Here is a 24,407-nt window from a genome sequence, read left to right as displayed (position 1 = left end):
AGAAATATGTATGTATAATGAGCAAATATGCCCATTTCATTTTAAAAATTTTGTTTTTATTAGAATGATAGGTAAAGATTGTTTTCTGAAATTTCTGTCTATGTGTTAGGTAATACTGCCCTCAGAGGGCCAAGGTAAGTAAATTCATTTTTAACATTGAGAAGCAGCTTTTCTATTGATATTATCTATAAGCTTTCTTTGGGGAGTGCTCAGAATTATTTATTTGAGTAATTGAATAGTGTTTGATTTGTGGTTGCATTTCTTTGATTTGTTCTGTACTTTTAAAATGTTAGATATATCCATGCCCTTCAATTCGACGATATCATTTAAACACATTCAGTTCTATTCTAAGAAAATGTTAACATGACTGGCCATAAATTGTCAAATTAGGTGGGTTCAAAGAGAGTATAAGAAAATTACCTAGAAAAGTTAAGATGATTTTACTTGGCGAGTGTGTTTTACTTTTTCTGTCTTTGATAGCAGGTATTCTAGTATTCAAAATTATTTGAAACCACACTTTTGAATATAGAGCAGTATTCATTAAAATGGAAGCATAGATTTCTTCAGTTTTAAAAACTTAAGCATAATCGCATCTTTCAAATATAATATGAATCAAGAGTAATTTACTTTGCTGTATATGCAATGGCTATATATAAATATACTAGAAGTTGAAATATACTGTTATTCCTGTGCACTTATAAAAGCATACGTTTTTAAAATAGAGGTAAAGGCCTAATATTGATGTGTGGCTTGACACTTCTTTGAATTCAGAGTATTGGGGATTAAATGATGATTAATTTTTGTAATAAGAAAGGAAGAGTGGGGAAGGCCTGATGTCAAAATAATGAGGTGTTCAGCATCATGCTGTGTATCCATGTAACAAACCTGCACATGTACCTTCTGAATCTAAAATTTAAAAAACAAAAAACGGAGTAATGAGGTGTGTCCTTTTTTCTTTCTGTATGGAGTAACTTTCTTATAATTTGAAAGAAACATTGAAACGTTTAGTAGTAAATTCAGTAGAAGGCTTTTGATTTGTTTGCCCTATGGTTACTTGTTATTGAATTAAGAAAGATGATTTCTGTGACAGTTGTATTGTCAGTTTTTCACTAGATATTTCAATTAGTTAAACATAAGTGACACTCAGTTCATTATTCTTAGTAATAATGAGGGATGAGGACAGGACATAAGCAAAGTGAATAACAAAAATATAAATTTTATCCACAAAAAAATCAATACCTCCTTTGCTCAGCTAATGTGCAATAGTGATAGTCTAGACAAATTAAATAAATTCCATTTTATTTTAAACACTCTAGTTACTTTTGTGTAGTCTTACATATTGTGCATATTACGTACTCACTAAATCTCCTTTCTTCTTTGATTGGTTTCCTTAGCCTCACTCTGAGATGTTTTATTCAGTTAAATGCTTACATAATGCTTGCTGTGAGCCAGATGTTGTTCTACATGCTTTACAAACTTTATTTCTCCATTATTATTGTCCCCATTTTCCAGAAGAGGAAGCTGAGACCCAGAGAGGTTAAATGGCATTCACTGTCTCTCACTCACACAACCAGTGAGTGACAGAACTGGCATTTGAACCTAGGCAGTCTGGCTTGAGAGTGTGCACTCCCAACCACTGTTGGAATCTTCACTCTGTCCTTTACTAGCTTGTGCCAGTGTCTCAGAGCCTCAGCACGGCTAACTGTGAAAAGTGAGAATACTGCAGCACCAGTCTCTCAGTGTTGCTGTGAAGAGGGCTCTGTAAGTGAAGCCTGAACACAGTGCCTGACTGAGGACATTCATTTCCTTTTCTTCCTTGTTCTTACCACTTCTTCCTTTCACCACTTAACATGCTATGGCACAAGTCTCAATCAGTACATTGTCTAAGGAAAACAAAGGAGGGAAGAGAGGAGTTTTGAAGGGCATGGATTCATCCTCAGAATAGTGAAGCTCTCGGTTTGATGCAATGTCATTTTAGGGTCCATACTACTAGACTTTTAGTAGAGGAAAAACTCATTGGTAAGAGTCTAAGATAAAATCCTATTAGTTTTTATTCTGTAGAGCATTGATGTTAGTATAGGAGTGGGATGGGTGGGTTGAACCACCTGAGAGTTTTTTCAGATGGCACAGGCCACCTCCTGATACGCAAGCACTACAGCCTGCCTTCTCTGCAAACTCCCAGTTACTGCTGTAGTGAGGCACCATTATTGTTACTTGTCATATCCATCAGGTGTGTTCTAACAGAAGAGTGGATTGAGCCATACGAGGTTGTGTTATAGAGAGACTTCTCTGTTTGAGAGAGCTTTTCTGACAGGAGTATAGTCTTTATTTCAAATGATGGTAGGTTTATTTAGTCATTGAATTAATGGTTATTGCCCACCTCTGTGGTAGTTGCTTGCGTTATGGACTCACTGCTTCCACATTTGGTATTCACTAAGGTTATTTACTGCAGTGTATATACCATGTATGATATTATATTTAGATAGTATAAGGTGGTAAAATGGGAAATATTTACAATAAGGAAGTTTTAAAGTTTCTGATGAAATTATCTTTTTAAATTGGTCTATATTTATAATAGTTTAAAATTCTGTGACTATACTTTTTGAAAATAGTGTAAGAATGACTTTGTGTTTAATCCGGTGTGTGGAACTGGAAACTTTGCTATAATGCAGAAAACAGATTTTTTAAAAAGAAAGCTCTGCTTTCACAACCTACAAGGGTGTAAATGTAAGCAAAATAATAATTTAGCTCACATTTAACCCAGCAGGAAGCTGAGTACAGATTGAGTAATTCTCCACAACATATCTACTGCTGGATAAACTACAGTCACGGTTTATTCTTCATTAAATTGCCAGGATGCTTTCTGTTGGCTAGTCCGTGGGCATGCTTTGTTCTTTGTGTCTCCACCCAACGCCCCTGTGCCTTCCTTACTCACCTTGCTTTTCTCTTAGAGTAAAACTGGGTACTATAACTCTATTAAGATGTTACTGTGTTTAAGAGAATAATTTAAAAGCATCACTTTGGTTAAAAAGGTAATGTTTCCTAAAAACAACTGGAACAAGGATTTGATTAACCAATTTACTGGATATCATGAAACAAATACCAGAATACTTAAGGGTAGCTGGTAATGATGCAGTTTTCCGGAAAACAAAAGAAAATTGTAAAGCAGTTAAAAGTACTAACAAACCAGCCATACTGAGATCTTAGAGAAGTTGGCATTCTAACATCTTTTGGTTGGTATGCAATGCATAGGTATTTTTCCCATCATCTCATCAGCTTCAAAGCAAAACATGGACACCAGCTTTCTTTAGGAAGCAGATATGAAAACTATACTTTATAATATTGCTTCTTGGACTTTTGGCTAAGATCAAGTGAAAACTATACTTAATGTAAAAATGACAGGTTCATGCATTATGCATTAGAATAAGAATTTCTTGACTATAATATACTTTTCAAAATAATCATGAAGGAACATATGTGGCAAAGCAGAGGAATGTGGGTACATCTGGAAAGCCTTTAAGGCATCTTGGAAGCACAACACAAAATCACAAAAATTGTAAACACCTTCCATGTGGCCAATTGCAGTGGCAACATTGACCAGTCCAAGAGCAGACAAACATCTCAATGACCCAGATTTCACCTGGGTGAAATAACCATAAAGAGAAATTCAGATGTTTAAAAATCTGACCTTATTAATCAGTATTATGTAGAAATCAGTGAGAAAGACAAGAATGGGCAATATCTTAATATCTGAAACGTAAAGATGTGTTATTTATTATTCTAGATGAAAGCATCATAAACCTATTACCATGCTTTTGCTTGTGTTACCATGAGGCTTCAAGGAGGAATGGGTGCAGTGCCTCATCTTGGAATCAACATAGCAGCAAATTGAAGAAACCTACACCCATATTCTTCCCAATCCTTTCCCCACAGTTATATGTCAAACCAACAAATATCATCGACTACCTTTTTCTGAATCCACCTGAGATGCTATTTAGAAATGCCAAGGAATAGGGGCTGTTGCCATCCCTTAATATGACATTACGGATCACTAAGAATGGTTAAAGAAATGGGAGAAATTTTCACTTAAAATTTTAATTAGTCAACTCATCCCCTTTTCTTCTCCACCTCTCACAGCTGCCTTCTAGACTTAAGCTCCACCAGGGCTGGGACTATGCTTGTATCGTTTATTGCTGCCTTCTTAGTGCTTGTATATATTTTGACACTCACTGAGTGTTTTTGATTGAATAACTATTCGCCTGTTTTCCTTAAATCTAAGTGAAGATGTTTAAAGTGGCTTTTTTGATCTAGGTGCTCTTGAGCAGCAGCACCTTAAAATGAGCGAGCTGGGCAGGGGTTCATAATGCTTAGACACTGCTCAGTTTTCACAGAGCATCAACACACACCCAAAGCTGCTTAATGACAAGCGGTCGAAGACATTGTGTAGACATCAGAATAGAATTTAACACTCTAAGTTGCCTGAGGGCAAGGAAAGAATGTGTTTCAAGACTCAGTAAAAGATAAATGATAACCTAAAAATTCAGGTTTTCAGGAGTTGGAAAAGCTAATCAATATATATTGAATAAGTACCTATAATATGCAAAATCACTTTATTTATTTATTTTTATTTTTTATGAGACAGAGTCTCTCTGTTGTCTCCCAGGCAGGAGTGCAGTGGCGTGATCTCGGCTCACTACAACATCCGCCTCCTGGGTTCAAGCGATTCTCATTACTCAGCCTCCCAAGTAGCTGGGATTACAGGCACCGGCGACTACGCCCAGCTGATATTTGTATTTTTAGTAGAGATGGGGTTTCCCCAGGTTGGCCAGGCTGGTCTCGAACTCCCTACCTCAGGTGATCCACCTGCCTCGGCCTCGCAAAGTACTGGGATTACAGGCGTGAGCCACCGTGCCTGACCCACTTTTATTTAAAAAGTAACATTTCATATTGTCCCTGTGCAGTTGAAAACTTACACTAGTTGATTGCAATGTAGATAATAGAAACAAAATTCCTCAGGATTTTTTTTTTTTTTGCAGAGTTTCACTGTGTTAGTGAGGCTGGAGTGCAGTGGCGTGATCTTGGCTCACTGCAACCTCTGCTTCCTGGGTTCAAGCGATTCTCCTGCCTCAGCCTCCCGAGTAGCTGGGATTATAAGCGCTTGCCATCACGCCCGGCAAATTTTTATATTTTTAGTAGAGATGGTCTTGCCATGTTGGCCAGGTTGGTCTCTAACTACTGGCCTCAAGTGATCTGCCTGCCTCAGCCTCCCAAAGTGCTGGGATTACAGGAGTGAGCAACCACGCCTGGCCCATGATTATTTTTAAGATGTCAATAAAATAAGGTTATGATAAGTAGAGTGAGAAGCACATTTCTTTGACTCCCCAAGAGACATGAATAGGCTTCCACTTAGAGCTAATTGTACTCCTCTGTATAAAACTGTAGTTGGTAATTTTAAAGACTGCAAATGTTTTATATTTATCATCATGCATTTCTTCAGTAACTATAATTGATTACTGATAAGATATATCTCATAATTATGGACTAGATAGTATTTTTTGTGCTAATATTATGAAATCCATTAGTAGAAAAGATTTTGCCATATTCTTTTAGGTAGTTCATATGTGAAAATTTGGTGTCTGTCAACAAGCAACTAAATATTTACTACATTGTGAATTATGAAATTAAATAGATTTTATGCTGAAATTAACATTATATCTGTTTTTGTCTTAGGTAAAAATTGACTTATGAAGACTTTTATTTAAGGAATATTGCCAAAGATAGTTTCTTAAAGCATGTACATCTATTTTTACTGAAAACTGCCTTTTTTTAATTTAAAGCTGCTCTTTGAAAATCATAAAATGTTTATATTTTTATGGTATTGTACATTTGTGTGTATCATTTATAAAAGTTCAGAAGAATCTGACTTTTGCTCTTTTCTTTGGAAGACTAGTTTACCCCTCTGATATCCAAAAGAAGTAAAAGTATTAGTCAAGTTAATACTGTGTTTAGATGTTGGAGAACCTCTTCATTTCTTTACATAAGATACATGTTTCATATATCTGACACTAGCCAAAGAGACTTTTTAAAAAATTAATTGTTGCCTCATTTATGTAAATACTTCTGAATAAGTGCAATCATGATTAGTAGAAAATTTAATGTGTGGTTTGTAGATGGATTATAAATTACATTATAAGTGGTGTTAGTATCATTTGATAACAAACAAATCAAATACTTCAAATATGCCAGGTAATGTTCTAAGGGCTTTTACATTATGTCCTTACAAAAACCCTTTCGGTGGATAAAAACTATGATTTCTGTTTTTTCAGATGAGGACACTGAGATGTGGAGAGGTTAGGTTCATGCATCTAATAAATGATATGATTAGGATTCAGACCCAAGCTGTGTGACTCCAGAATCCTTTCTCTTAACCATTACACTGTTCTACCTAGAGCATTTTAATGATGAGCTTGAGTGGGAAAAAAACTGAAGGGTAATTTGAGAAGTTTGTTGACCTCATATTGATCACGACAATTTGTTGTACCTTTTGTTACACAACATAGCATTTGTTTAAATTAAAATTTATTTTGTTCTGAAAATGTGACCACATGCTTTTCACATTGACAGTATGGCCACCTTTTTTTTTTTTTTTGGCATAAATTCTATGACTCTCTCCCTCTGTAAATAATAAAGATTGCGAAAGAGGTTATTTTTTCATTAACATAGGCATTAAGTATAGATGTAATCTATACAGTTTTTTCCTCAGAGATGGATAAGGACAAATAATCATACATGGTAAAACTGTACATTTTTTTTCCTCAGAGATGTATAAGGACAAATAATCATACATGGTAAAAACTTTGTGACTTTGATTGTGATTAAACATGAAAATTAAATATTTAAAATACAGCATTCTGAGGAAAGCTAAGCTTATACTTGTTCTAGCTTTATGATAAAACAGTAACATCTATTTCTGACATACATGTGAGGATGCTCCCACCGTCTTCCTTATGCAGTGATTAGCTTTGAATCCTGTTACAACAAGTATGAGTGGTATCTTAAAAAGCTAGCACCTGTATCGGAAAATTAGAATTTTTGTTTGCTAAACAACTCTTGGTAATTAGGGTCTTGATTTTTTTTTTTTTGCATTTTATCTTAGGTAAGAAGCATATTTTTAAAATGGTGATTGTGTTGTTTCTAGTTGAATTCTAAATGGACTAAATGAATTTCAAATGAATTTTATGGGATTTGTGAAAAACAGTGCTATGGTTTTATAGATTTCTTTTCAATTGGATTGTATCTATATTTGTTTAATTACATCTCAGTGAATCTACCTGATTGTGTTTTCAGCATAGTCCATGACAGTTGAAGGTAGAGATGAGTATTTCTTCAGTATTCTCAACCAGTACCCAGCTCACCTCACATCTTTCTACCTTTCATGAAGTTAGAATTAGAACTAGGTTCTGGAACACAATGTAGCCTTAAAATGAAATCAAATATTCATCAACATGATCTGTTTGTGAGGTCACCAGTCTGAATTATTTCTGAGAGTCTTTCCATTCGCATGTCTGAACAAATCTAGATATTCCTCAGTCAGTCTAGATGAAAGACTATTTGCACATTTTAATCAATCACTGTTTAGTCCAGAGACATACACTTGTGGCTTCTGCTTTGGCACTTAAGACTTCAGCTTTTAAAAAATCAAAATGTGATTCTCAGTAGAGTGTTGATGAACAATGAAATAAAATCTTTATATATGGGCTAATTTAGGTTGAAGATTATTAAGTAAAAATACAGTTTTTTGTTATCAGGTGAATGGTAGGAAGTGAACACTGTAAACTTTATTGGTGAGCTCTGGTTTGAATGTTTATAATCCATGATAAAGACGATCTATTTGAATATCCTATTCAGATCTTTTAGGTGGAAAGTGAGCATGAATCTAAAGTCATACTAGGTCCCATGTCAGGTTGTTATTAAAGACTAACCCTGGCCAGGTGCAGTGACTCACGCCACCACTTTGGGATGCTGAGGCGGGTGGATCACGAGGTCAAGCGATCGAGACCATCCGGGCCAACATGGTGAAACCTCGTCTCTACTAAAAATACAAAAAATGGGTGGTTGTGGTGGTGTGCACCTGTAATCCCAGCTACTTGGGAGGCTGAGGCAGGAGAATCGCTTGAACCTGGGAGGCAGAGGTTGCAGTGATCCAAGATCGCGCCACTGCACTCCAGCCTGGTGACAGAGCAAGACTCTGTCTAAAAAAAAAAAAAAGAAAAAAAAAAGACTAAGCCTGAGTTCCAAAATAATGCAGTATTTTTACTCAGCTGTGCAAATTCAGGATGTTTTCTGTGGCCAAATTTTACTCAGAACCATTGAGATCGTTTGTTTTAACAAACTACAGGAAATACGTTATTAAGTGAAGTAAGAAAGGTGGCAAAGGTCCAGAATCTGAAGTTAATTAGGACTAAGTAAAATCATGAATTCTAGCAAACAGTTTCTTCCGCCCTCATAATTCACAAATAGGATTCTGTACCATTTACAATAGTGATGTGGATTTTCCTCTTTGCATTCAGAAGGTACTAACTGTGAATCTGTACATGTCCTATGCCAAGAACTCGATGAATAAGTAGTAGTTTTTGGCTCTGTTAGAAAGCCATTGGTCGTAGTTTTAGGAGCTGTATTTCCTAGGACTGCTGTCACAAATTAATAAAAAGTGCGTGGCATAAAACAACAGAAATTTATTCTGCCACAATTCTGGAGGCCAGAAGTTACAAATCAAGGTGTCAGCAGGTTCACACTCCCTGAGAAGCCTCCAGGGGAGAACCCACTCGTCTTCTCTTCTTGCTTCTGGTGGCTCCAGGTGCTCCTTGGCTTTTGGCCCATAGTTCCGATTTTTGCTTCTGTGGCCACATTCCCCCTTCCTTTTCTCTGTGTGTTCAATTTACTCTTAAAAGGACGTTTGTAATGGGATTTAGGGCCTACCCAGGTAATTCTCCAGGGGAAGCCCCTCTTCTCAGAATCCTTAATCGTTAGTCACGTGTGTTGCCATATAAGGTAATATTCATTCTTTTTTTTTACCATAAGGTAATATTCACAGGTCCTGGGTTTAGGGTATATACATCAACCAATGGTCCACCATTCAGCTCACTACCAGAAGCCAGTATACCAGAATCCTTGTTGGGAAACGTATTTGTTTTGGTATTGATAACAGCATACTTCAACATAGATATAGCTTCCAGCCAAAGAGTGTGAGAAGGAAGTGGAAGCACCCATTAAGATACATATATATATATATAAAGTAGAAGAGGTTGGGTTGAAAGTCTTAACCAGTTGTGACTGCAGTGCATGCTGAAGGTTTATCTTGACTATCCATTACTATGTAGATGTATATTGGGTGTCGATAGAACAATCTCTTTGGGATACTTGGCACATCATAAATCCTTCTTTTTTGGCAAGACTTTCCATATAACCAGGTTGTGTTTTAAATTAGTTGAAACCTATGGACCATAAACATAAAAGTACAATGCAATTTGGGTTTAATGCATCATGTGTAAACTTAGATGCAAATTCTGTGTTTAAAATATAAGATTGACTTTTAGCAGTCTGTCTTAAAAGGATTGGTGGCAGGGAGGGTACTTTGTTCTGGGTACTTAGCCTCATAAAAGTTAGGACTTTCTGTCCATATTTTAGAACATCCTGACAACACGTGCCTCATCTGAACTCTCACTGCCTCAACTTCTGAGCTAGAGACGAAAGTGTTCAGTTCCTTTTTGAACAGTTAGGCACCTGAAACCTGGTATAATACTTGAATTAAGCTCTATTAAGTTGTCTTTTTTTTTTTTTTTTTTTTGGTCCAGCCTCTGTAACAAATTAATAATGAATGCATTCTAAGCATCTTCTCAGAAAGTTCATTCATATTATAGATGAAAAATGACAAGAAAATAGATTCAGGAGTCTTCATTGAAAGTTTGAGATCTGCTTCTGGCTTAGTATGACAGTATAATTGTTGATTAACTGACTCAATTTAAAATTATTTGAAAGTTTGTGAGAAATAATACTTTTTTTAAGCAAGAAGGGAAATTTTTGCCTTTAAATTTTTTTTCTATGTGAGTGAGTATATCACTCTCTTGGCATACTGTATTATGTTTAAAGGATGCATAATACATTTATTTTTAAATAGTTTTTTGGCAACCAGAAGTCCTGCTATAGATCACAGAAAATATTTTAAAAATTAAAAAATTGGCTTAATAAAAAAGATATAAGATTTATATAATGATGTTTTTGTGTTTTTCATCTGAGGATGTACATAGAGGAAAATTATGCTTAGAATTGAAAATTTGATTTCTTTTAATTTTACATTTCTTGAATAAGTGTGTTCAGTACTATTTTAAAATAAGAATAAATGGTATTACTCTGTGTTTTCTTTTATATTTTTCAAATGGATTTGATTCATTTTATCTTTGGTATAATTATTAAACTATTGTTATTTACCTTGACAGAGTTAAAAGCATATTGTACCAGTATAAATCTCTTATTGCTGTACAACATTTGAAGTCTAAATATGTCATTAATTGGAGAATTAATACCTAATGATTTTGAATTTTATATAGGAATAAATGAAATGGAAAAATAAGAGCAATTAGGAATTATTTTATTTTTCAACATGGTAATTGTGTATTAGGCATTCTAGTTTTATAAATTTGGCTTATTAAGTCATGTGCTTATTAATATTACGGCCGTATTTTTTCAGTAAAATGAAGTGAAGAGGGGCATCACTTTTTTTTCTTTTTTCTTTAAATTTTTGCCCTTACATACTTACGTGGAAGACACTGATCTACATATCCTCTATTTATTCATTTGTTTAATAAATCATGAGTGAGCATTAAGTGGTAGGTACCAGCTTGGGCATGTAGAGAATTATCACTGCAAGGAAAACAACTGACAGTATATGCTGTCACTGATGGAAATTGAGCTTTTAAGCAAAGATTAAATTTGGGAAAACAGATCTGTTGTCATGAGCTTGTCAGCTTTCCAATGTTTACTTTTTTCGTGAGACTGGTATTGATAACAAATGTGATTGTATAATGAAATGTGTCAACATTAGGAAGATCAGCATAGTACGATAAGCCAGTGTTTTCTATGTGACCAATGCATAATGTTATAAAATTATATACAGTGTTAAAGATTCATTCAAAGTCCAATATAGATCAATGGATTTTCACATAACAGTACAGAAAGTTCATTGATAAAGTTTCAAATTCTACGTTGCAACTAACCTTTTAGAAATTATCCCTTGTTGAATTCTGGTGTAGTATCAAAGAATGATACCCATAACTATCTGAATATTTTTCCCTTTTTCAGCTTCATATCTGTTTGAACCAGATTTTTCCCCCTAAATTTAAACCAAAACAACATACTGCAACAGTTTGAAGGCAGGAACAGTTAAGAAAATTCAGCTGTCTTCTATTAAGCCAGACATTAAATAGATTTGTAAAAATGGAAAGCAGTGCCAGTCTTTGCGTTTTTCTTTCTTTCTTTTTTTTTTTTAGAAAATAGTTATTTTTATAAAAATGTATTATTTGTTATATGTAATAAATTTATTTTCAAATGAAGTAATTTATAAAATCTATTTTCAATTTCAAATACAGTAAACATAGATAAAAATCTACAAAATTTGTTGGTGCTGTAAGTAATATTTAAGGGTATAAAGAGGTTCTAAGATAAGAAGTTTAAGAATTGCTGATTGAGAGGAATGATTCCACATCTGAAATACATGTTGGGGTGAGAGTGCCTTTTATAGTAAAATATTTGGATTACACTTTATGGTAAGAGACTGTACTTTACAGTAAGTAGTAAGGAGTCACAGGATATTTTGAGCAGAAAAGTGATAAAGTGGTACACACAAGATTAATCTGGAGGTGATAGATACATTAGGATGGAAGTGGGGAATGAGTGGAGTGGGGAAAAACAGTTTTAACAGAAGGGTAGATATAATATAATAAGGGTTCAATTAGATTGGGCTCAATCAGAGAGACTTTTGATGGCAGTATTGACCTGTGATGAGGGGAGCCGTCAGATGTTGGGTTTGAGTTTGGGTCACAGGAAGAAGCTGTTTTATAGGGAAAATTGAACTGTTTTCAATATTTTTGTAATTCTTTGCCTGAGCATTTGAGATTTAATCAGCAGGTAGAAATAACCAGTAGAGAACTGAATCAATACCAGATAGCCTTCTAGCTCTTGTAGCATCATGGAGCACCTCTGTTGCTTAAAATTAGAAGTTGTCCTTTAGTAGGTAAGCAAATGGTAATGTGGTTGCTAAAAATGTGTATTTTGGTGGCTAGGTGGTATCTTATATTAAGTTCTAATAAAGTATACATTTATTGACTATTATGTACTTGACACTGTACCATATATTAATAGTTATTATGTTTGTGTGTGTGTTTGCATATCGTTTAAAGCCCTGTTAACCCATGTGCTTTCGTTTTCTTAAGTACAGCATTGCAAAAAGGTTATTTTTCTATGAAGAACAATAAAATGTTGCTTAAACAAGTTATAGTCTAGATTTATTAATGAAAATAGACTTCTTTCTTTCTTTTTTGAAAAAAAGGCACAATTAGTGGAAGAGAAACATCTATTTCTTGCCCCTCTTATGATAAGTGTTTTTAATGGAAATTCATTGATATTGTGTGGATGATTTACCAAGGCTTTGTAAAGCAGCTGAAAATATGCTCTGACAACCATCTGATAAAATGAAAAACTGAACAAAATGTGTACTCAGATGATTCTCTGAAGGAATAATGGTGCAAATGAATTATCAAAGTGTGAAATCATTAAAAACAAAGCATGTTTGGGTTTTTATTGAATCTTAATTGTAGGCTTATGTATTTTCTTTTGTAAGCTAAGTTAAAAGAAAATTGCGTAACTAAATTTTTGGAGGCCAGTGTTGTAGGACATATATTGTACCATAATTTATTTTTTGCATAAAAGCTGCTGTTCATTTTTTTCAGCATTAACATGCGTGCTTTCCTCATGTAGGAGAATATATAAAAAACTGGAGGCCAAGATATTTCCTTTTGAAGACAGATGGCTCATTCATAGGATATAAAGAGAAACCTCAAGATGTGGATTTACCTTATCCCCTCAACAACTTTTCAGTGGCAAGTAAGTTAATTATAATTGTTGATTCACCTTGTATTTATTTATTTTTATGATTTTATCTGTCAAATATCTTAAGATATATGAGAAACCTGTGAAAAAGTTTGGGTTTATATTTAATAGAGAAATTTTCAGCTTTGATAGAATTTCAGTTCCTTACCATAGAGGTTATCGATAATATTTGGTCTTATACAATGCAATAGAATTTAATATTTCTATGTAGAACTTGAATGTGATAAATATAATTCCCCAAATATATACTTCAAGTTTTTCTTTATAAAATAAAAACAAGGACCTTTGAACTTGGTTGTTAGATTTAGCATGGTTATAAGATGTTGTGGTACTTAATGCATTTTAATCAGTTTCCTGTCATAATCTTAGCTCTTTTGATTGTGTGATGAGAAACAGGTGATTTATGTTAGAAATCATCTTCTGGGTAGATTTTATGTTCGTAGTTAAATTTTTCTTCCTTACAAATATCTAACAAAAATGTTTAAAACTTACTTAGAAATTTTGTATTTGCATGAACATAGCACAAAATAAACTGAAACATGACAATGATAATGACAATGATTATTATTGTTATGTTATTACCAGGCTCTTCCGACTTTTCAAATTTACTAATTAATCAATGAGAGAATCTTTCTTTGTTAAAGTGTTCCTTGTTAAAGTGTTAAAACACTTTGTTAAAGTGTTTTAAATTACGTTAAGTTAAATAAACTTGTGTTAAGATCTGGCTAGTCTGTATTAATAAGCTAAAATCTTTAATGAGACAATATCCTTAATTTTGATTTTGGTTATATGTTATCTATTAGCCACATTTGGGGAAAAAAAGATATAAGGGATATTTGAAGCTAAAAAGTGCAATAATATAACAAAAAAATTCAAGAAAATAAGTCTTTGAATATTACAAATTTCATTTTACCATTATAAAAGCCCTGATCTTTTTTTACTCCTATTGTTTTATTCAGGTTAGCCCTTGTTAGTGGGTTAGAATGGCTACTGTATTTTTTTTTTTAAGAAAAAGATAAAACAACCAAAGGGTTAAAAGATTTGTGAAGTCATTTGAACGATATGGATACTAACTTTAAAAAAAAAAACCTTTCTCTGTTTATATCAGTGGATTCTTATATAGATATTTTTTTAAATGAGATCACTGTGAAGTATATGTGTTAGTTAAGAAAAACATCTTCTTTTCCACCAAAATGCTCATTAGATAATAATGGCTTTCTTTCAATAGAAAATTATTTTTTAAACCCTATTGTCAACTGAAATAATATATTGTATTTTGTATTGACTTAAGAACACATTTTCATTTTAAAGACTTTTTGGGTGAGCATTTGCTTTAAAGTGATAGAAATTAGCTTTTAGAACATAAGCAGCATATATTATCTCAATGCCCTACCTAAAACCAGTGTAGCTTTTTAGTTTATCTATTTTACTAGCAAATGTTATTGGTTTTTCTGAAATAATTCTTATAAAAGTACAGAATTCTTGTATCTGCTGATCAAAATGCAGCATTTTTTGACCTTATGAAATTTCACACCCCAACGAGTTTTAAAGACATACTGTATGTCACAGTCTGCCAACATCTGCTCCAACACTTCCACTGGCAGAGGCTGAAATAAATGCTGCACTCTTGGGGAAGGATCCTATTTAGTGACTGACAGTCAGCTTATTTATCCATGAAATAAATATTATTTGACATCTGTAATCTTGTATAATCAAGTAGCTGTAGGTAGTTGACTCAAACTAACAAGTAAGTTGTAGGTCAGCTCCTTAGTTTTCAAAAGTGTTAGTAACATGGATCTTACACTAAATAAATTTTTAAAAATTGATTATCACTAGCGCTTGACTTACTGCAGTCTTAAATTCTGTAAATAACAATTACGTGAGGAAGTAATGGGTCTACTGAAATGGGTACTAGTTGAAGAAGTTCAAATTCCACCCTGGCCTTAAGCTACAAGTAATAGGACCTTGGGCAGGTTATTCTCTGAAACTTTGATCTTTATTTAGTTTCTTCATCAGCATATTAGAAACATTTGGATTCAGTGGATTTGTAAGGCCCTTTTTGTCCCTGACATTCTGTGATTCTCTGAGGTGGACTTTGAGCAGGTCCTTGAAGAGTGAGTAGGAGTTAAGCAAATTAAAACAGAGAAGAAGGATATTCCAGGCAGAGGGCAATGAAGAATGTCTTTATGAGGAATTAAAGAAGAAACAGTTGGTGCAAGAGAGGGTTACTTCACCATTGCTTTTCCCTTTGCCCTAGCCCCCTTTAGTACATTGTTAAAAAGATAATTTTACAAGGTATTTCTAAGTTATGTTGGGAAATGTTTTTTATATATATATACACACACACACGTATATATACATATATGTATATACGTATATACATATATATCCCTTTGCTAGCTACAGTTCAAGTCCCTTGTTTTTCTGATAAATAAAGATATTATTTCATATTTAATCAATATGGGTTTAATGAAATTTTACAAAAATAGGCTTTTTATCTATATGAAAAAAACGGAGTATGAGAACTGTAAGGGGCTTGAGAACTTTCAATCTTAATTAAATTTTGAATTGCTTCCCTGCTGATTTAAGTTTTTCAAAAAGCTAGTCTTATACTCATTGTTTTCACTTTGTATCTCACTGCAGTCTAGCTTCCTTCCTTACTCACTTGATTGAAACTACTTATAATAAATTATTGAGTGACCAGTTAATTGCTAATGTAGGGGAAGAGAAATATCTTTTCTTCCCATTTTAGGTTCATGGCTGAGGCTCCTATAACAAAAGGAAGATTAACAAGAGAATAACATAAAATTTCAGTAATAAAACTTTTATGTGACAATGCAGCCTTTGGAATTGAAGACCCAAACAAACACACATAAACTGTTTTGTTTTGTTTTTTAAGACAGTCTCACTCTGTCGCCCGGGGCCTCCCAAGTAGCTGGGATTACAGGCGCACACCACCATGCCTGGCTAATTTTTGTATTTTTGTATTTTTTAGTAGAGATGGGGTTTCACCATGTTGGCCAGGCTGGTCTCAAACTCCTGACCTCAGGTAATCCACCTGCTTCAGCTTCCCAAAGTGCTGGAATTACAGGAGTGAGCCACCATGCCTGGCCAAACTTGTGTATTTTTATGCTTAGGGTTGATGAAGAGGTGGATAGTCACAGCGACTAAAGCATTATAATGGTAATAAACTGAAGGGAACTTAGTAAGTCTTGTTTGTCAGATTCTTTTCTCTGTCCCTGTTTCTTCAGAAATAAGGATATTCCTTTCCTCTGGGTATAGGGTGGGTATCTCTCATATGGGGATCTTATGACTTATTTCAGGGGAAGGTAAAAAAATTATTGCCAAGTTTTATGACCTGTCTCAGGTGAGAAGGATGAGAGGAGGGTAAGAATGACCTTCCTGCTTTTGCTGTTTTCTCAAATGCTAAGGTGCTGTCTTTTGGGAGATCATGTCATGAACCCTGTCAGTAAGTCTAGTAGACATTTTTCAGTTCTTATTTTTCCTGGATTTGTATCTGGGCTGCATTTTATACTGTTGATATACGTCTCCTTCTTGGAGTGACCACTCTCACCACTGTGTTCTGGGGTATACCTCTCTCCTGTTCCCCCCCACCCCTTAGGCTAATGCACAGTTCTGGTATTTATCAGGGTTCTGGTGGAAGACCCTTGACACTTTGTACCTTCCCTTGCGCGGACACCTTGACTTTTGGGATTTCAGTTACAACCTTCTCTGCAGCTTACTCCCACACTTAAATTTCTAGACTGGGCCTCTCTCCTGAGCATTAGGTTACTCTATTCAATTGGCTGCTGGACATCTATACCTAGATATTTTTTGACCGGGTGTGTCCTAAGCTAAACTCAAGATAGTTTTGTCCGTTTCTTCCTTTATACTCAGTATCTGAGTTCTGTCTCTGCCTGATCAAAAACATGGATGCTTTCCATGCCTTTTTTTCTCCTTCACATCTTTACCCCACTCCCAATCCATTTCTAATCCTGCTGATTTTGCATATTTCTTGAACCTATTATCCTTTTCTGTAATCACCCCAGAATGAGGCCTCATCGTATCTGCTGTAGATTCTTAACTAGCTTCTCTATTTCTAGTTTGTACCACTCATACTCTTTCTTCACATGGGTATCAAAGTGATCTTTCTAAAATTATAACTATGCCATTCCCCTGTGAAAGCCCTGCCTTGGATCATCATTGCCTACTGGATAAAGTTAAGCTTCCTTAATACGTCATAGATCTCTTCAATCTGCCTCTACTTTCAACTCTTGCAACATCTCTCTTCTGCTCTACAATTATGTATCAACAATACTGAACTGTTTATAATTCCCTTTACAACCTATGCTGCTTTTCCACTCTGAGGCTTTGTTTATGCTGTTCCCTTTGATTGGAATGTCCTTTGGTCCTCTGTTTGCCTGGATAATTTTCTGTCTTCTAAGACTTAATTCAGATTTTAATTCCCGTCCCTATTCCTTGCTAAATTACTCCTCTCTGCCCTTCTTAAATCTATTGTCTTCTGTTGTTAACACGTTGTTTCTTGGTTATCTTGTTCCTGTGCATGTGTCATTCACTGACCAGCAAGTTATTTTAGGGGAAAGAACTTAGTTATCTCATATCTCCTAGTGCCTGTATTTTATGACTTAATAACTGTTTTTAAGTGTGAAACATCTAGTCCAGATTTCTCCTTTTTTAGATGAGAAAAATGAAGCCTTTAGAAATTCAGTGATCTTTTTAAGGTTGCCTTACTAGGTAGTGGTAGTTAAGTATCAAGAATAAAACTCACATGTCTTGACTATCATTTAAATATTACTCCCCTCCCCCACCCCCATATTATGACATTTTCCGTAGATTTACAGTGATGAGACCTGATTTTGGGTCCCATTTCCAACACTTAAATTACTAGATATCTTGGCGTGGAGAATGGAAACTCCACAAGCCCTACAGAATGTGGATAGCAGTATTTGATGTTCACCCTTCTTTGGGTGGATCACATATGAACTATTCATGTGTAGGTGCCAATGTAATGCTACAGAAATGTAAGTAAAAACAAGGGTTTTCAAGCATAGTACGTCTCTAATCAAAATTAGTGTTTGATGGATTTCTGAGGATTGTGGATAGAGATAATCTATACACAAGAAACATGCACTTTAAAAGATAATACAGGATACATACGTTGTCTCAGGGCTGCATTTTATTTTATTTTGAGTAAAACAGTTTGTCTATCCAGGAGTCATGGTCTTGCTAACATTTTGACAATTTATGTGAACTTCTGTTGAGTTTACTAGCTTGCTCAGTGCCAAAGTGGGAATAGTTCCCACATGGAGGACATGTGCATTTGCCCGTATGTCTGGGGCTTATCCTACTTCTGATGCATTCCTTCTTACTCTCTGTGGTGGGATGGGAGAAGTGCCAGCCTGTGTCGTAAGAAGCCTCTCTTAGAGTTCTACCTTATTCTATGCTGCAAATATTGCCCCACCCTGACAATATTCTTTTCTTCTCTGAAACCTTTCTTCAGTCCCTTCTTAAAATATAGGTCATTCTGCATTTGTAAGCCCAATTTTAAAAGATGAAATGAAATATTTACTTTTTTTCTTTCTTCTTTAACTTTTTTGTTTTTTTTAAGACAAGATCTCACTCTGTCACTCAGGCTGGAGTACAGTGGCACAATTACAGCTCTCTCTAGCCTCAATCTCCCAAGCTTAAGTGATCTCTCACCTCAGCCTCCTGAGTAGTGGGGACTACAGCTGCGTGCCACCTCACCTGGCCAATTTTTTATAGAGACAGGGTTTCACCATTTTGTTCAGGCTGATCTTGAACTCCTGGACTCATCAAGTGATCTACACCTCGGCCTCCCAAAGTGCTAGGATTATAGGCGTGAGCCACTGTGCATGACCAGAATATTTACTCTCTAACCTACTTTTCTCTCTTTGAAAGTAAGGAAATTATGAGACTTAAACCTACTAACGAACATCTTTATCTCATCCCAGCTACTTGGGTGGCTAAGGTGGGAGGATCATTTGAGACCAGCCTGGGCAACATAGAGAGACCCTGTGCCTTAAAAAAAAAAAAAAAAAAATCTTTGAATAAATATTATTTACAGAGATTTTAAATATGTAGAAAAATCAGTTGATTCCTATTAATGCTTCTAATACATGAGGATAGAGGAAAAACTTACGACTTGATTCTTAGTCTTGTGTAACAGATAATACAACCTAGAATAGTAACCTTGTAATTCTAGAAAAGCTATAAGCTATGTAAGTATATACTATATAAATGTACATGAATTATGAGAGATCAGAATAATTCACTTTTGAAGTGTTGATTGATCGTTATAGCCATACCTGATAGTGAAAGGAGTATATAATAAAATTTTTATATGTGAGAATCTGTCATTGACTATGGAAGACATTCATATAGAACATATAGCAATGGGAGGAAAAATGAGATTAATTGCCAAAATGAATTCTGTAGAAAGTAGCTGCCATAGAAGTTGAGAGAAGCAATAGGTAAGTGTTAGCGAGGGTGGCTAAGAATTTACTCATGAGATGGGGTTGACATGAGCCCTGAAGAAGAGGATTTGATTATGTTTTTGGAAGACAGAGGACATTCTCAGTGAGGTTAACAACAAAAGCAAACAAATGAAGGCAAGTATTAAGGAGTAGCTTGTTTTGTGAATAGTATAGGCAATATCCTAGATGGATGGAGAATTTATGTTGGAGGGAAATAAAAGCTCAGGTTAGAGAGTTAGTAATCAGATTATGGAAAGTCTTGAATTTCAATATGATGAAATTTGTGAACATCTGGTTTCCAAATCAGTATTCTTTTTTTTTTTTTTTAAAGGACCTATCTGGTTATAGTGTGCAGTGGAGGGGATACATCCTTAAACAAACAGGCCGTGAGTCAGTCAGCAAGATACTATTTAGTCCTCATCCTTTTCAGTCTCTCTGCTACCATCCTAGCTCAGTTCTTCATCACTTCCTTACTGGATTATGTCAAGTCTCCTAATCAAGCTCTTACCTTCAAATATTATCTTTTCTGGAATATTTGGAAGCAATACATAGGATAGATTCATCTCCAAAAAAAGTTCCTTTGCAAATACCATTCTCTTTGCTTAGAAAAATTTCAGATGTTCTCCATTTTTGACAAGGAGAAGCTGAATTATTTTTTAATATATATCCGCAATTAAACGCTTGCCCAAATAATAACTATGTTTATACCTTGTATCTTTTTATTCTTTTTTTTCTGTTACTTTTTAATGTTCTGTACATTTTCTTTTTGACATACAGTGCTATATTCTAGTCCGGTTTAATTACATACAAAATTCCTAACCCTGTGTTTTTTAATGATTTTTAGATCATTTAATCATATGATTTGGTGCTTTCTTTTTTTTTCTTGATTTACTTTATTTAAAAAACATTTTTAATTGATACGTATTAGATGTACATATTTTCAGGTACATGTGATTATTTGATATATTCATATAATGAAATCAAGGTAATTGATAAATCTGTCACCTTAGATACTTGTTTTTTCTTTATGCTATCAAATTTTTAGACAAATGGAAAGTTATGTCTGTTAACCGGTGTATCCCACTGTAAGGAATAGTTGCCTTATCTTAAAAAGTGAATTACCGTAAATGTAATCAAATTTTGCTTCTCGCTTCTATTTTCATAGGTGGGGTTATGTTCACGTATTTGCAGAATTTAACCTTAAACCAAGTTTAGAATTGGGAATGGAGAAAACCTTTGTAAAAATTATTTTAAAATGAGATCATTTTTAAGAAAATTATAATGTAACAATGTCACATATTTCCTTCAGGCTCCATTTCAAATCATACTCCAATTTGAAAAGAACAGAAATTCAACAAAATGTTCATTCTTTCATACTTTTTCCTTGCATTACACAACAAATGTGGAAAGAAAAAAAAACAGAAAAAGTGTATCCCATCTTAATGGAAATGATTGCAGCAGTCAAGAGTTTCAAATCCAGCTGCTAGGGGTGAAAGCAGCCCTCTGCATCTCTGACAGATTTCGTCAGTGTTAAGTCCTTTATAATCATAGCTTTCCATGTGTGTCATCTGAGTTTCTTATTAAATAATCTCACTATTTTAATAGTTCCTTCCTTATAACACTACAGGTGACCTGATCAGATTTCTGTTTTAGAGCCTGCTTCCTCTTCTCTGGTAGCTTCCATGATCTCCCAGGCCTTTCCTACTTTGTATTCCCAAGCTAATCTTTTTAGTTACAGTCTTTACTTGCTGAACCTCTTTCATCAGAATATAAGAATAAATGTGGGAGCTTATTTAGAATCAAAGGGAATGGTAAACTTGTAGAAGACAGTGACCATGTATACTCATTTTAAAAAAGTCTCACAGCATTTATTACAATATCTGGTATACTAGAACATCATTGGATTCGTAGTCAGAAGACCTGACTTTGGGACTTGGTTCTGCTGCTTTACTAGCTATGTGATCTTTGGCAAATCACATAACTTCTCTATTTCATTTTGCTCATCTTTGAACAATGAAGCTAATAATACCTTCTTTACAGGCTTACAGTGAGGAGCAAGTGAGATCATATAGCCGGGTGGTGTGGCTCATGTCTGTAATCCTAGAACTTTGGGAGGCTAAGGTGGGTGGATCACTTGAGGTCAGGAGTTTGAGACCAGCCTGGCCAACATGATGAAACCGCTGTCTCTACTAAAAATAAAAAAATTAGCTGGGCTTGGTGGGGCACGCCTACAGTCCCAGCTACTGGGCTGAAGCAGGAGAATTGCTTGAACCCGGGAAGTAGAAGTTGCAGTGAGCCAAGTCCGTGCCACTGTACCCCAGCCTTGGCAACAGAACAAGACTTTGACTCAAAAAACATACATATATATATATATATTTGAAAACAATTTGTACATTGTAAAATGCTATCCAAATAGTATTAACATAAGATAGAAGGTAGTTAGTAATGTTTGCTAAATTAACTGGCAATCATTCTTCCTTCTTTAGCTAAATTACGTTGGAGTGAGGAGGAAACCACTTTACTGAGCTTTCTTTAAAGAGTCTTAAAGGTTTTAGAGAACTTGCTTACAACAATCTCTTGCAGTTGAGGCCAAATGCTATTGTTTGGTTGGAGGAAAATTTCTAGTTTCATTTAATGCCTAGGACTTTGATTAGTCAGGGCTATTCTTTCTTACGACTAAACAAAGTGAGGTACATTCCCAAACCCTGCTCACGGCCTTCTTCTGACCTAAAAAGAAGATGTCACTATGGCTAAAGAAGTAACACCTTAATTCTGTGAAGAAAGTCAATGGTAGCTTGATGGGGATAACATTGAACCTATAAATTACTTTGGGCAGTATGGCCATTTTCACGATATTGATTCTTCCTATCCATGAGCATGGAATGTTTTTCCATTTGTTTGTGTCCTCTCTTATTTCCCTGGGCAGTGGTTTGTGGTTCTCCATGAAGAGGTCCTTCACATCCCTTGTAAGTTGTATTCCTAGGTATTCTGTTCTCTGTAGCAATTATGAATGGGAGTTCAGTCATGATTTGGCTCTCTGTTTGTCTGTTATTGGTGTATAGGAATGTTTGTGATTTTTGCACATTGATTTTGTATCCTGAGACTTTGCTGAAGTTGCTTATCAGCTTAAGGAGATTTGGGGCTGAGATGATGGGGTTTTCTGAATATACAAGCATGTCATCTGCAAACAGAGATAATTTGACTTCCTCTCTTCCTATTTGAATACCCTTTATTTCTTTGTCTTTCCTGATTTCCCTAGCCAGCACTTCCAATACTATGTTGAATAGGAGTGGTGAGAGAGAGCATCCTTGTCTTGTGCTGGTTTTCAAAGGGAATGCCAAGAAAGAGCCCATATAGCCAAAGCAATCCTAAGTGAAAAGAACAAAGCTGGAGGCATCATGCTACTTGACTTCAAACTATACTACAAGGTTACAGTAACCAAAACAGCATGGTACTGGTACCAAGACAGAGATATAGACCAATGGAACAGAACAGAGGCCTCAGAAATAACACCACACATCTACAGCCATCTGATCTTTGACAAACCCAACAAAAACAAGCAATGGGGAAAGGACTCTCTATTTAATAAATGGTGTTGGGAAAACTGGCTAGCCATATGCAGAAAACTGAAACTGGACCCCTTCCTTACACTTTATACAAAAATTAACTCAAGATGGATTAAAGACTTAAACATGAGACCAAAAAACCATAAAAACCCTAAAACTGTAAAACCATAAAAACCTTGGAAGAAAACCTAGGCAATACCATTCAGGACATAGGCATGGGCAAATAATTCATGTCTAAAACACCAAAAGCAATGGCAACAAAAACCAAAATTCACAAATGGGATTTAATTAAACTAGAAAGCTTCTGCACAGCAAAAAAAACTATCATTAGAGTGAACAGGCAGCCTACAGAATGGGAGAAAATTTTTGCAATCTGTCTATCTGTCAAAGGGCTAATATCCAGAATCTACAAGGAACTTAAACAATTTTACAAGAAGAAAACAACCCCATCAAAAAGTGGGCAAAGGATGTGAACAGACACTACTCAAAAGAAGACATTTATGTGGCCAACGAACATATGAACAAAAGCTCGTCATCACTGGTCATTAGAGAAATGCAAATCAAAACACAATGAGATACCATCTCATGCCAGTTGGAATGGTGATCATTAAAAAGTCAGGAAACAACAGATGCTGAAGAGGATGTGGAGAAATAGGAATGCTTTTACACTGTTGGTGTAAGTAAATTAGTTCAACCATTGTGGAAGTAAATTAGTTCAACCATTGTGGAAGACAGTGTGACAATTCCTCAAGGACCTAGAACTAGAAATACCATTTGACCCAGCAATTCCATTACTGGGTATACACCCAAAGGATTATAAATCATTCTGCTATAAAGACACATGCACACGTATGTTTATTGCAGCACTATTCACAATAGCAAAGACTTGGAACCAACCCAAATGCCCATCAATGATAGACTGGATAAAGTGTGGTACATATACACCATGGAATACTATGCAGCCATAAAAAAGGATGAGTTCATGTCCTTTGCAGGGACATGGATGAAGCTGGAAATCATCATTCTGAGCAAACTGAAACCAAACACTGCATGTTCTCACTCATAAGTGGGAGTTGAACAATGAGAACACATGGACACAGGGAGGGGAACATCACACACCAGGGCTTGTTGAGGGGTAGGGGGTTAGGGGAGGGATAGCATT

General features: G+C 35.1%; 1 protein-coding gene across 2 annotated transcripts in view; it reads left to right on the top strand.

The window, feature by feature from the left end:
- AKT3 (v-akt murine thymoma viral oncogene homolog 3) overlaps positions 1–24,407 on the top strand; it is a 363,232-nt gene that overhangs the window by 141,990 nt on the left and 196,835 nt on the right. For both annotated transcript variants that reach the window (XM_011981159.1, XM_011981158.1), the window contains exon 3: positions 13,033–13,158. In XM_011981159.1, the coding sequence (XP_011836549.1) occupies positions 13,033–13,158 (126 nt within the window). The remainder of the gene's footprint in view (positions 1–13,032; positions 13,159–24,407) is intronic.

This window comes from Mandrillus leucophaeus, unplaced genomic scaffold, assembly GCF_000951045.1.
Source record: "Mandrillus leucophaeus isolate KB7577 unplaced genomic scaffold, Mleu.le_1.0 Scaffold220, whole genome shotgun sequence".
Lineage (NCBI taxonomy): Eukaryota > Metazoa > Chordata > Mammalia > Primates > Cercopithecidae > Mandrillus > Mandrillus leucophaeus.
Note: the sequence above shows the minus strand (reverse complement) of the source record. Positions and strands in the feature narration are given on the sequence as shown.